The following is a 14,886-nucleotide window of genomic DNA, read 5'->3' on the forward strand; positions in this document are numbered from 1 at the left end:
AAAGTTATTTTGAATGGGTCACTAATCGAGTAAGGATAAATATCCTTCACCATGTTCAATATAATAATCAAGTTTATGTGATCAATAAAAAAAACCACAACTAAAATTTTGTTGTGTGTGTTAAATTTTGTGTCTTTAGTCCTCTCCGTTCCCAACCTTCACAATATACCACATGTCTTAAACAATTATTTGTTGTGAAATATCGATCTCTATAAATACAATTTTGCTTCACAACATTCAAAATTTAACTAATTTAACACTTCAGAATACACAAACCTTTTGACCGCATACTTTTGCACCTTCGGAATAATTAGCTAATTAGATTCTTCCATGACAAGTGTTTGTGCACTTCCGCTTTGAGCATTTGCTATGGAGCTTCGGCTGACCCCTCCACATTGAAAAAACGCGCAGTGAGAATACCCAAACCTTTTGGCCGCATACTTTTGCACCTTCAAAATCACTCGCTCATTAGATTTGTCCATGATAAGTTTTGTACACTTCCGCTTTGAACATTTGCTATGGAGCTTCGGCAGACCCCTCCACGTTGAAAAAACGCACAATTGGAATCGTACAGTACATTTCAGAGAAGTGAAGTGTGACATCTGTGGCTGAATGGAAGCAACTCAGCAGAGATCAGGAAGCTTGATAGAACCGTATGGGAATCGTACACTAATATTTAATGTTATGCAGTCACTGGTAATAGAGAATGCATGTCATTTTTATAACATTGGTCAAATCGCACGAAGTCAAGTGTTTCAGGCGCGATGAGTGATGAGGGGATATGCTCATAATGATGTTTTATAAACTTGCTCAGATATGAGAACCAGATTGAGTTGTGTGTCTGCTTGTGTTTGAGAGCTTGCCTTCTTTATTTCCAAGGTTTGTTGTGGAAGTGGAGAGAGGGATTCAGAGCTTGGACTGTTTGGCTCTTGATGTGCTGCAATCAATTAGGTTTTGGCTATTTGAGAGCAGATTGTATTCCACCGACTAAACCGTGCACCGCTTAGAGGAGATGGCCATGACAGGACTCCTCGCTTCAGTCAAGACAATGATCGGTTTCCTTGGAAAGCAGTCACCGTATTTAGTTGAGGGGCATATTACTGTTGTTATATCCATTGTCGCTGTGTTGATTTTAACTTATGTTATTCTTATTCCCATAATTTTAGGGGTTCTTGGAGTGTTTCTTTTCCTGTTAATTGTATTTGTATTTGCAACTCGAACAGGATTGAAAATTGCCTTATTTGGAGGGCACAAGGAAGGTATGGACAGTTTCTCGGGCTTTAGTTTTGTCAGTAACATAATGCTTTCTGGTCACTTGGGCTTTTGTTTTCTTGTTATATAACTGAATTTTCATTTTTATTTTGTTAGGTCCCGATAAGTGTGGAAACTCACAAATAAAACACGATGAACCAACAACGTTATCCGGCAAATGGGCATGTAGCTCAGAACAACTACCCAGCCAGGGGCAGGGCCTAGGTACGATTCATAGCCTGTCCAATGATTTCAAAGTATTTGAGAAGGAAGAATTGGTGGCTGCAACAGAAAATTTTCATGATAATAACCACCTCGGACAGGGAGCATTTGGCGCTGTATACAAGGTAACATATTCTAAAAATCTTCGATTCTAGTACTTTACAAAGAAGATTCAAGTACTTTACAGAGTTTTAAGCTGTAGATCCGAATAAAGGAAGGAATCCTTACTAAGTGCTAAAGATTGATGGCTCCAAAATCTAATATTTGGAAAGGACAGTTAAGATATCAGCCTTGACAGTTGGATTAAAAGTGTAATGTTTAGGATGACAAGTAAACTAATACAGTCTTCACTCTCACAGGGAACTACTTCACAGGGAAGCGAAATAGCAGTGAAAAAATTGTCTAAAAATTCTAAGCAAGGGAAAGATGAATTTGTTAATGAAATTCGATTGGTTGCCAAAGTTCGGCATCGTAATCTTGTGAAGTTACTTGGCTGTTGCGCAGAGGGATCAGAGAGGTTGATTGTTTATGAGTACTTACCCAATAACAGCCTTTATACATTTCTATTCGGTTAGGCACTTCAACCTTCAATTTTTTTTTTAGGAGAAATGAAACATTAGTGCAATACGCAATTAAAATTATTCCTTCAAATGTTTAGACCTAGTTAGGTTGCTTATGATAATTTAGTATCTTCCATGGTGGGTACAGATCCAAATAAAAGAAGTCATCTTGATTGGGAGAAGCGTTACAGCATCATACTTGGAGTGAGTCGTGGGCTTTTGTACTTGCACGAGGATTCTCCTCTGCGGATTATTCATCGGGATATTAAAGCAGGCAACATTTTGTTGGACACGAAGTTCAATCCCAAGATTGCAGATTTCGGCATAGCAAGACTTCTTGAGGAAGATGAAAGTCATGTTAGGACAAGACCTGCTGGAACTCGGTAACTGTTCAAAATGCACATCACTCGGTTATATTAATCTTCTTAGGTTTCTATTATCGTTGTCGTCAAGACTTCCATCCAATACTATTTTACTGCACACTGACTTGTGTACGAAAGATTGACATCAACATAATTCCTGATGCAAAACAATCACCCCTATCACCACTCAGTTCTACTTGATTGTTTTAACAACACAGTCTTATCTCTGTCTTTCTTAGGATAAGCCAAGCCAAAGGTGGATTCTCTTCCTTGAAGCAGTCTGCATAATATACAAATCATTAAACATATCACAACCTTTCTTCTTTGCCTGATAAAACATTCACATGGCTAGCCCCTCTCTCTCCTTCAGGCTTCATCTATGAGCAGCTATTAGGTTCACAAACTCTCCCGGAGTCTTAATCTCATTATTTAGATGAAGACTCTGTTTTCACCCCCATTTAGTCTCTCATCAGAACTTGAATCACTGTTGTAATTTACTTCCGAACCTGCAATTTCAAACAAGATTGTGTGCCTGTGTGTTCTATTGAACTTCCCCACATTCTCTGCATCCGATATAGACAGACTCTGTGCCAGTGCCTATCTACATATTCCCACTCAGATTGATTTAGCCTCTAAACCTTCTCTAGATCTCGAACATATTCTCAAAGAGAACAATCATACTTACAATCTCAACAAATAAGTCACACCACAGTTGATTTGAATGTCTTCACAAACACATCGAGTCTGGAACTCTTCATCAATCGTGATAGAGATGGAAGATCACTAGCGATTTATGCTTAGTGTGGAGAATGTATCAGTTGTGGAGTGCATTGCTAATGAATCAAATAATATTACCATTGGCAATTAACACATGGCTGTCACTATAAAAATAACTAACACCCAACCATACTACACAGTGTGGATATCATATAGCGTAGGCATAGTACTCCAGAAAACGATCTTTGATCTTTAATTGATCTTACAGCGTGGTATAATACTGAGTCAACCGACCACGCAGAGATATATCCCATCCACGCGTGGATACCTTGAAATCGATGCTCGAAGTCTAAATTCATAACTTAATTACCATTTGTTTTCATCACTGTTCACGAGTCTTCATCACTCTCACACATAAAACCCTGAAAATCCTCTCCATACAGTGAGTTAATCTGTAATATTCTGTTTTCTGGATATAGTCAAACTAGCCTGAATCTACCCATGGTATTTAAGGTGGTATTTACCCATGTTATTTGCCCACAGTATTAAAGCCTCTAGAGAGTCCATCAAGCCTATAAAAGGGATGGGAGCTAGGCATTGAGATCATCCTGAGTTATTTATCTATTTTTCCATTGTTGAGAACTTGGCAAGGCCAGTTCTAATTTGATCTCAGGGCCGAAAACATCCATGGTCTACAATTGTGCTTCAGTATCTTTAATTTCTCTGTTGATGGGCAGCCATAGATGCCACAGGTACGAGCTCTCGTATGTCTTGTGGCCATGTAACTTTATTTAACTTTATTTTCAGTTATTTACCTAAATAACATGCTGCATTTTCAGATCTGTTTTGTGTTGGGTGCATTTACTGCAAGAATTTTATTAGAACACATAGAGTGTACAAGATCTGTTAAAAATTTTGATGTTTGGGATTTTACATAATCAATAACAGATTAATACATGACCAGCGATTTCTTTTGATTCATTGTCGCCCTGAGTTCGATGCTCTGAGAATGGATCTCTAAATTCGAACCCACCGTTTTAGCCAATGCCCCACCTATAAGTAGAATTCATTAGTGTGGAATTTCAAATTGCAGAATTTAATAGTCAAACAGGACTGCAATTTCTAAATTCAACCATCGATCTGTAGTTTCAGTTCCCCATTCCTCCGAGAACAGAGTACATTTATTTCCTCATGGCAGAAAGCTCTAATTTGTCCTGTTTTCTTTTCCTCCTTCGAAAGAGTCTCACAATAAAATATAGGCATGAATCTATTTTCATTAAATTAAACTCTGTACATACATCAATAAGAACCTTGATCCGGACTTAAATAGGAACGCAACAAATTACAAGGATAACCATAAACACAGAGATGCAGCGGAAATAATACTTCATTTCATTAATGTAAAATACTGAAATATGCTTACAAACAGTAATGGAAATAAACTAGCTAGGGCGATGGTAGCTTATCTCTGAGAAGAGATGTGGTGGCTACATGCCTCTGAACTGTGTTACAATGAGGCTCGAAGGCCTATTTATTGTTGAGAAACAATGGAAAACCCTTAACATTCCAAAACCTAACCCTAGAAGATAAAACGCCAAACTGTGGGCCCCGTTTGGGTAAATTGGTACACCAACTTCCCGGGGTCGTAACTTTGGCATACGATCTCTGTTTGACGCGTACAATAGCTCGTTAGAAAGATCTATCCGAGCACCCATGTTGCCCAAGATTTCCCAAAAAACGTCGTTTAGGGCCTCAAAACGGCTCTGGAAGTTCAGGACCAAAAAAACTGCTAAAAATAGTAAGTTGTGCTACAATTTAGGAAACTGAAAACGCTGAAAGAGACAATTGTGGGGGTCCAAATGGGATAGGTGGGTGGCCACCAACATCCACCTGGATCAAACTTGTAACTAAATATGAAGTTCTGTTTACCTCAAGTTTGATCGCTTCCTCACTTTTGACATGATCACAAATCGAATGTCCTTTTCTTATCTTTGGCCAATTCTGCTTATGAGTTTGGCAACCCTTTCTATGCCCGTAGGCTTACATTTATACTACCAGCTCCTCAAACAACTTCTTATCTAAATGCGATAAAGCTGTAACTGATTTCTAAATTCAAACATTTCAATGTTATCTCCTAATTCACATCAAGGAATTGGAATTCCAAAGTAAATATCAAGAGGCCCTTTAGGGGCTCATCAAGAAAGTTGATTAGAGAGAATATGGTCCTGCACAATCCCACTGCTGGTTTTATTGTAAGTTGCAGTAGACTACAATTTTATTTTTTCACCTATACGTTAGTTTTTGATTTCCAAACATATTTACCAAGTTAAGTTATTTTGCAGAGGGTACTGGGCACCAGAGTATGCTATGGAAGGGCACTTGTCTGTTAAAGCTGATGTCTACAGCTTCGGGATTCTTCTTCTGGAACTTATAAGTGGAAGGAAAAGCATAGACTTTACTTTAGAAGATGAAATGCAGGTCCTTTCAGATTGGGTAAGATATTGTTTCCATTAAGTTCTCATTTGATTGAATCGATGTTATCCGGGCATGTTATTTAGTTTATCTGGAATGTCAAGAGGCTGGGGCTCGATTTCTTATGAGTACAGCCATACCAGGGCATAATGCTTATCTATAAACTTCTAAAATTCGATTCAAGTACAAAAGCTAATCACTAATTTTATGGATCGGGTACATATTTGATTAATTTGTCGTATGTCTTTTCTTTATGAAGGCAAGGGGATTAAACAGGGGAGGAAATCTGGTGAGCTTGATTGATCCAGTGATAATTGAAACTTGCGGGGAAAAGAAGGAACAAGTGTTGAGATGCATCCATGTTGGATTGTCGTGTATACAAGTTGAAGCATCACTTCGCCCTCCTATGTCTATTATCAATGTGATGCTTTCAACACAGTTTATGAATTCAACACATCCCACCCAACCTAACATTGAGACTTGTAGACCTAACCTGGACACCAAGTCCACCGTTATTTGTGGCCCTTCACAAGAATACGCCCAAAATGATCCTCTTGTAACCCTATCGGCTCCTGTATCCTCAGCTTCAGCGCACATCCACAAATCTAGCCCTTCCAGTGCCTCTACTACCCAATCGTCTTCCCACACACCTCTTCTTCCTCAGTGTGACGCAGCTGCTTTGAATACTCACAGGGTACCCAGGTAGGTTCCACTGAACGTTTTTTTTATATCAGTTACGTTTTGTCGGTATCCTTTTATTTTTGTTTGTTCTTCTTACCATTAGGCCAGCGTGGGCGGACATCAACGTATATGTGGAGGCTCTTTTTATTATCTAGGGCTACCTCTATATTAATATTTGTAAAATTTAAATGTCAGCCTATAGCTTTTTCATATATATATATATTAAATTTTAGTGGTAGTATTTATCATTAATGGTTAAACTTTGAATGTTTACAGCACAACTGGGCCAGAGAAATCAAAATTTTGGAAAGGCAAGTTCTGGGGAGCAAAGTTCTGGAACTCGAAGAAAGCGAAAACTCTACATTCAGGTAGATATCAAACTCAAAAATTTTAAATTATCTTTATTTTGAAAACAATTAAATACAACTCTGCTCTTTGCTCTTTTTTATTTTTGCTTAATTATTTTGTTACTTCACAAACACTGATGTAGAAAAGATCCTAGCTACCAACTATATTTATAACTATAATTATGATATGAGATTGCGAAGAATGAGAAGCTATTATCGCGGAAACAAAGAGCAGAGTCCATTTATGTCTTCTCTCCTAACGACTCACTTAGCTGTAGTAGGGTAAAATGGCATAGTAGAGAATGAGATATCATAGATTTAACAAATATTCAAAAGGTTCTCCAATTTCATCATTGTTGTATTATGCCATTCCTTGGGGTGAAAATAACTACAAGAGCTTCATCATTGTTGTATTATGCCATTCCTTGGGGTGAAAATAACTACAAGAGCTTCTCTAGATTCCTTTCAGTGAATGATTTTGTGGAACTTAAAAGAACTTCTTTGGACTCAATTGTCAATGGTTTTGTGGAAATTTGACGTTTTAATGTAACAGAAATTGTTTTACTTACCTTGTATCTTTTTCCTAAGGAAAAGGTAATGAATAGTATCCGCAAGTTCTAAGCTGAATATAAGTGAACAACTAATGAACGGTATCCGCAAGTTCTAAGCTGAATATTAGTGGACATATTATTTGTCATGACTGATATTCAAACTATAGGTTGAACGAATAGTATTGAATGTTATTGAATGCATAAGCTTCGTTAGATATGAAAGACGACTCTTTTTTTTCTTCCCCTAAATCATATGTCACTTCCTTCTGCTCAAAAAACCAACAGTTCTGTTTGATTCCATCGTTTGTTGCTTCCTCTCCAGAGTACTGGAGGGAATAGATGGATCTATGTTTGTGTTAGACAAGAGGGAATAAAGAAAAGATGGATCTATGTTTGTGTTAGAGAAGAAGGAATGAAGAAGAGCACACCATCACAAGTACTCTAGTGAAAGATTTAGAGGCAATTACAGAACTCCTAGATGCTAGTGGAAGATTCAACATAATGTTTCTCAATTGTGCCAAGCAAAGACATTGAACTCACGAATGTTTGTAGAATTTGAATGCTGTTGAAATGTAAGAAGGTAAGATGCACTTACCTTAAGGAGTAGACACTGCATTTGGATGTGTTGTAGGGAGCAACATTATTGAAGTTCAACAAAAACATGGAGAGAACTTCATGTTGTAGAAATTGGTGTTGAAGTTGAGAAACAACATGAAGGGAAAATGTTAGAGTAGTGAAATGTAATTTTCAAAACCAACTAAAATTTTGGAGGTAAGTGTTGTTAATTTATTGTTAGTGGAGGTAACACTAGGAATTTAGTGTACATAGAAGTCATTCAGATGATAACCTCAAATGCAAACCTCTCCTACATTCATATAATGTCTCCGAGTTCCACTACTTTGTTGAAATAATGCTTATTAGATTTCCATGTGGGAAAAAATTCTATCTAATGTTGTGCCAATGGTTATATGTCACCTTTTGTTAGGAAGCTCATGCAATTTGATTAGAAATTTGTTCATGATGAGGTAAAGAACACCTTGTAAAAGAGCGCCATAATGGTTGTAATGGTAGTGGTGGGAGTGTAATGTTGTGTACAACAAAGGAGTTTTTAAAACATCAGAAGAGGACAAAATGTTGTTTTGCAATTTTTCTAAGGAATGATAAATTAGATAATTGGATACCACTAAGATACCAATGTATGTCAAACTCGTTGTTGACCAATTTCAAGAAAGTCATTTTAGAGGAGATTTCAAATGGATTACCACATATGTATGAGCATTTCAAATGAAACTAAATTTATTCTAGTTTCAAGTTAACCAAACAAGGTATTCCACAAATTGACCCTAGTTAGGAGATCAATAAGAAAGTCCAATATCTATTGGAATGAACAACAATAAGAGAACACTTGATCCCATGTTTTGTACCTATTGTACTAGCACTAAAGATAGGAGGGTGGAGGATGTAATTTGTTTCAAATGACACTAACAAATACCATCAAGTATTGCTTCCCATTATGAAGGATGGGTTATTTGATTGACTGTTTGAGTGGAGTGAAGAACTTAAACAAGATTGATTTCAAAAGTGTATATCATCAAATGTAAATTTGTGAGGGCTATGAGTGGAAAATGATCTTCAAGATGAGGGGAGGGTTGTATGAATCATTGTTTATACCATTTGGGTTGTCGAATGCACATGCTAGTTTCATGAGGTCGATAATGAATCCTTGAAGCCATACTCGAGAGAGTTAGTTGTCATATACCATGTTGAACACTAATTTTTATTGATCAAGAAAATTAAGAAAGACCACATGCCACATTTGAGGCAATTATTAGAATACTTAAGGAAAGATAAGTCGTTGATACATTCCTTCCCTTATGAAGGAAGAACTTGTATATTTGGGATTTTGTGATATATCAATATTGATTAAAGATGGATCAAAGAAGGTTATACCCATTGTGAAGTGATCTATACTAAACTGACAATTTTGAGGTAAGAAACTTTCATGGTTTGGCGAGGGTCTCCAAAAAAATTATTTACAATTTTAGTGGCAGTTGTGCATAAACAACAACATTCATGAGAAAGGGAGAGTTCCAATAAAACACAATAAGACTAAAAGGCTCTGAATTGTTGAAGTATAAAGTGACCAAGAACCTTGTATTAGATTTATAGTATTTTTCCAAAGCATTCTAAGTGGACTGTGATGCTACAAAAATAAAAATTGGAGTGATTCTTAGTTAAGTTTTAAAGCCAAATTCATTTTTTGTTAAGGTGTTGGATTGCAGTAGAATATATATTTTGTTTATGATGAAGAATTATATTCCATCAATTAAGCATTGAATGTTTGGAGACACTATTTGTTACCCAAAGAGTTTGTCCTTTTCAAATTTCCAACTAGTGTACTTGAGGGGTTTCTAGAGGGTTCGTAAAAGATTTGATATTTGAATTCATTATCATAAGGTCTAAGTGCAATCTCCTATAACCTCATAAATATTATAACCTCATAAATATTATAGCACTTTCCATTTTTTTAATATAATTGTAAATATTAAATATCAGTCCACTTTTCCTCTATTTTTTTCAATATAGTTGTGACTTTTCACTTTTGTAAGTGTCAACCAAAGTGAACAATCGATCCTAACCAATGTTTTCAGAGTGTTTGAATTGAAAACACTCTTGGTGGCCACAAATAATTTTGATTTCCATTTTTTTTTAATATAATTGTAAATATTAAATATCAGTCCACTTTTCCTCTATTTTTTCAATATAGTTGTGAATTTTCATTTTTGTAGGTGTCAACCAAAGTGAACAATCGATCCTAACCAATGTTTTCAGAGTGTTTGAATTGAAAACACTCTTGGTGGCCACAAATAATTTTCACGATAATAACAAGATTGGAGAAGGCGGCTTCGGTACTGTATACAAGGTAACATATTCTATTAAAACTTTTTCTTCTATTAGCTTAGAAAGTTTTTAATTAATAGCCTGTAATCGTACTAGTTTTTAATTAATATTCTGACGAGGACAATTATGCTCATCTTCACACTAATTTTGTGTCGAAGGGAATTAGCCCAGAAGGAAGGGAAATAGCAGTGAAGAACTTGTCTTTCACCTCTATGCAAGGACAAGAAGAATTTCTTGCTGAGATTGAGATGCTGGCCAAAATCCGACATCGTAATCTTGTAAAGTTACTGGGGTGTTGCGCAGCCGGGTCAAAAAGGTTGTTGGTTTATGAATACTTATCCAATAACAGCCTTGATAAAATTCTATTTGGTGAGTCACTTATTTCATTTTATTGGTAGGTAGTGGAAAGTATCAGATAAATTTTTTAGAAAGACTACATCATCCAAGTAATAGAGGTAATTAGTTGATAAATCAATAAACGTAATAAAAAGAATTATTGAAATATTTAACCCTGTTATAATAATTTAATAACTGGATGGTCCATACAGATCCAAATAAACGCAGACAACTTGATTGGCAAAAGCGTTACAACATCATAGTTGGAGTAGCTCGTGGGCTTTTGTACCTGCACGAGGGTGCTCTCATTATCCATCGGGATATTAAAGCAAGTAACGTTTTATTGGATGTGAATATGAATCCCAAGATTGCAGATTTTGGCTTAGCAAGAATATATGACGAAGATCAAACTCATATCAGCACACGAATTGCTGGAACTTAGTAAGTTCAAGACATATTAAGTTCGAGAAATGGTAAATTCAGTTAAATGGTAAATTCAGTTTTAGATTGCCCTTCATTTTAATCAAGTGACATTGTGATTTGCAGTGGTTATATGGCACCAGAGTATGCCATGCATGGACAATTGACTATTAAAGCTGACGTCTATAGCTTTGGGGTTCTCCTTCTGGAGCTTATGAGCGGAAGGAAAACCATCGATTTTAATGGAATAGAATTTAATCTTTTGGAATGGGTAAGCTATTCTTACCATTACATTATATACTTAAACTTATTACCATTACATTATATATTTAAACTTATTATTATTCTTATGTTCTAATTTGAAGGTCAAGGTCAAGTTAGACACTAAATTGGTGTATGAGATTTTTTTGTTTGTGAGACAAGGGACCTCAGTTAAGCCATTTCACTACTAAATCTACAAAAGCATACATACTCGACCCCTCTAGCTTTGAACCTAAGGGTCTATGGGGTACTAGCACAACAAACAATTTACATAAAATTTTGAGTGATAAGTCTACAAAAAGATACATACTCTACCTCTCTAACTTTGAACCTAAGGATCTATGGATTACTAGCACAATAAGCCATTTACCTAGGGATCTATGGATTACTAGCACAATAAGCCATTTGCATAAACTAGTAAGCCATTTACATAAACTAGTGACAGAGGGTATGGATCACGTATATATTTAATCAATTTGACATCTGTTCCGATCATGCAGGCATGGCGATTATACAAAGAGGGAAATATTGTGGACATGATTGATCCAGTGATAATTGAAACTTGCAGCGATTTAAAGGGACAAGCCTTCAACAATTGCATTCACATTGGATTGATGTGTATACAGGCAGACGCATCACTTCGTCCATCAATGTCTGCAATCAATTTGATGTTTTCGACTGAGTTAATGAACCGAGAACCCAGTATTCCTGCTTTTGTCTCACATACATCTTCTTCTGTATTCTCTTCTTCTGATTCCTCCATCTAACCTCGATACTTCAACTATTGATTCGATTGCAGTTAAAGCTACGATGATTCTGCATTTCTATTCCTCTTTGCGGGGTGTTATAAGAGCTTTAAGTTAAATCATTGTTTGTCTATTTAATATAACAAATTGAATAGCAGCGAGGCTGGTAGTGCCTGCCTTAGGGGAAAGGGATTTGGCCATCATCATATGTGGCAGGGGAACTGGAAGTTTTGCAATGGTTTATGAACATAGCACTAGTGGGCTTGACACAGACTATACAGAAAATCATCAATGGCAATGGCTTTCCCTTCACTGCAACCAATGCTAACTTTAAAAATAATCACTGTGGATGCCAAATTTTATTCCGAACCACTGAGTTCTCTTATGAATACTTCTATCAAACGAAAACAGCGGTATGATCATTAACTAGTTAAATACCACCTGGTACATTATCACTCACGGAGCATGATAAGAACATTAACAAGTTAGACGCAATCTTGGAATTAAAATGGCGCATTATCACTCGTGCTAATCTTTGCATTAATTTCTCTGTTGAGCACCATCCAACACAATAATAAGGTCATAGGCCTTCACGTCTTACATTTAATAACATCACAAGCTTTTTAGTTTTACATTGTTTTAAACCATTTTCATTTGTCCATAAATTTAACCAGAAACAGAATTATTTAGATCACATTAAGATCCCTCTAATCAAGGGGATCATTTGATGAATAATGCTAAAGCAATTATTAATTTTTTCCTAAAGGAGCTGATGACTTCTTGTGGAGCAAATTATACCAAAACACTCACCTACTTTCAAACTCATACACTTTGAATTAGTTACAAACACTATGAACTAGTTGCAACACTTTGTATCAATTGTGAGTATTGCTAGATTGATATTCAATTTCTCTGTTGTGTAAAGTCATTGCCATAGCCATAAATAAGCTGATAACTTCATGGGGTGTATGTTGAGGATAATTTGCCTTCATCAAAGGCCTGCCATACAGAAATTAAGGCCTGACATTCATGACAATATTGTCCCTTAATTTTAGGAATAAATTATGTAAATTTCTCTGCTAATTGATATGAAATTAGTATGTAATTATCTCTCTTTAATTATAAATAAATATCCTCACCACAATAACAGTGTGGTGGTTTATTCAACCTTCTCAGTGTAAACTATAAATTAGCTACAAACAATGAATTACCTACAACACTTTGTATCAATTGTGTGGGGATTGCTAGTTTAATATTCAATTATTCTGTTGTGTAAAGCCAAAGCCATAGCCACCTACAACACTTTGTATCAATTGTGTGGGGATTGCTAGTTTAATATTCAATTAGTCTGTTGTGTAAAGCCAAAGCCATAGCCATAGCCATAGCCTATGAGCGTTGATTGTCCCTTCAGCCATAGCCATTAGACACAGGTACACGTATAAATCTATATATTTGTCGTGAGATGGGTGATGTGCCTAGCATAGTGAAATCATTCAGCGCCCTTTGATTCCTTGAAGGCTCTGAGCTTGAGATTTGTTTCCCCGATACAATTTTATAAAAAAAAAAAAACGCAGATAACCTGTGTCAATTGCTGAGGAGTATGCATCCTTATTACTGTTGCTTTGTCAATGAACAAAGTTTTCATTCGGCATAATGAGAACATTACATAAAAAAACATAGAATTATAATGACAACATAATATTATCCATTCAATGTATATACATGAAATTATAAAAGAAAACATATAAAACATAAACATAAAATTATAAATAAAAATGGTTTGATTAAATAATCAAGCATCAAAGCTGAAGTTTAACTTTGCTACTTACATGGTCCGGATTGTCTATCAACCCGGGTATTTTGAAATGAGGACTTTTGCCGGGTATTCTCACTCGAGATGTGTAAACGTCGTTTATTGGTTTGAACTTCTTTATGCGTGGGAGACATGTTTTAACTATTTTTGAAATATTATTCAATTTAAACTTAGACTACATGTTTTGACTTTGCTTCACCCGGGTGTAGTTAACATGTTTTAATAATTTTTTGAGACATAATTCTATTTAAACTTAAACTACATGAAACTTCGTTGAAATATTAATGATAAATACATGACATTTAATGATGATAAAGACTAACAACTGCAACCCACAGACGTAGAGAAGGAGAGGAAATTTAACATGTCATTGGTGTGGCGTTCAAGAAATATTGAGTCGCATGGATTTGGTGAGAGCAGCGTCAATATTCAATGGCGCCGGACAAAGATTTGGCCTTACTATTTCTACAGGTTCATGCTAGGGCATAGCGGTAAATGGGCTATTTTCCTTACTACTTCTATAGGTTCAAGATAGGCCATATCCGTAAATAGGCTATCTCTTTTCAAAGATGATGGGTGAAGCTCTGCACTTGTGGATGTTCCTGTTCTGAATGGAGATAGCAGTGGTCTGCTCACATCTGCTCAACCACAAGTGACATCATGGACCTTTGTTTACCTTGGCCCAACATCTACATGTTGACATAATATGGTTGAGGCATTATTGTAGAATCCTCCCACAGATCGTACTCTTTAGGTCGAGTAAATTTCAGGTTGTTCAAGTTTATCGATTGTTCATTGTAATCTGGATAATCACTGATGAAGTGTGTTTCTTTTCGCTGCATTTATGTATTGAAACTCAAAGGTTAGAGGATTTGGACAGTGATACCCTGGCAGACCGTATTACCAGTCTCCAAAAACGTGCTTAAGTTGGTAGATGGTATTTCTCGGAGATGGATGACTGTGAAATGCGTATATGGATAGACAATAAATGGAAATCTATCCTAGGGTACTTGCATATGGTAGTGAGGCTACTGAAGGGATGGTACAACTTTCATTTTCTCAGTCAGGAGGACTTGGAGAAAATCATAGCCATCCCATGGATTCATGGAAAAATCTTCCTTGCCCTTCACAAATGGTATGGGTCAAATTACCTGGTCTATCTCTTGAATTATGGACCAAACATGCACTCTCTGTCATTGGCAATGCCATCGACAAATTTATCTATGTGGACCCTCGTTATCTGGGA

The 14,886-nt window shown here is 36.2% G+C and overlaps 1 protein-coding gene across 1 annotated transcript; it reads left to right on the forward strand.

Moving 5' to 3' along the window:
* Positions 1-364: 364 nt before the first annotated feature.
* Positions 365-12,139, forward strand: LOC149198993 (uncharacterized). Its single transcript, XM_089402246.1, has 12 exons — positions 365-1,259; positions 1,369-1,598; positions 1,833-2,043; positions 2,182-2,416; positions 5,455-5,605; positions 5,844-6,286; positions 6,542-6,633; positions 9,953-10,086; positions 10,223-10,433; positions 10,613-10,841; positions 10,947-11,091; positions 11,582-12,139. The coding sequence occupies exons 1-12, from the start codon at positions 1,013-1,015 to the stop codon at positions 11,846-11,848; spliced, it is 2,595 nt and encodes an 864-aa protein (XP_089258372.1). The 5' UTR covers positions 365-1,012; the 3' UTR covers positions 11,849-12,139.
* Positions 12,140-14,886: the final 2,747 nt, after the last annotated feature.

This window comes from Pinus tabuliformis, chromosome 2_1, assembly GCF_031772625.1.
Source record: "Pinus tabuliformis cultivar Carrire ecotype Pingquan chromosome 2_1, CPIR1, whole genome shotgun sequence".
NCBI classification, from domain to species: domain Eukaryota; kingdom Viridiplantae; phylum Streptophyta; class Pinopsida; order Pinales; family Pinaceae; genus Pinus; species Pinus tabuliformis.

What these genes read in the sequence shown, in the direction of transcription:
- LOC149198993 (XM_089402246.1), top strand. Translation starts at nt 1,013, where the DNA reads ATGGCCATGACAGGACTCCTCGCTTCAGTCAAGACAATGATCGGTTTC. An exon ending in CCTTGATAAAATTCTATTTG is followed by an intron (nt 10,434 to 10,612) that starts GTGAGTCACTTA and finishes TGGTCCATACAG; the next exon opens with ATCCAAATAAACGCAGACAA. An exon ending in ACACGAATTGCTGGAACTTA is followed by an intron (nt 10,842 to 10,946) that starts GTAAGTTCAAGA and finishes TGTGATTTGCAG; the next exon opens with TGGTTATATGGCACCAGAGT.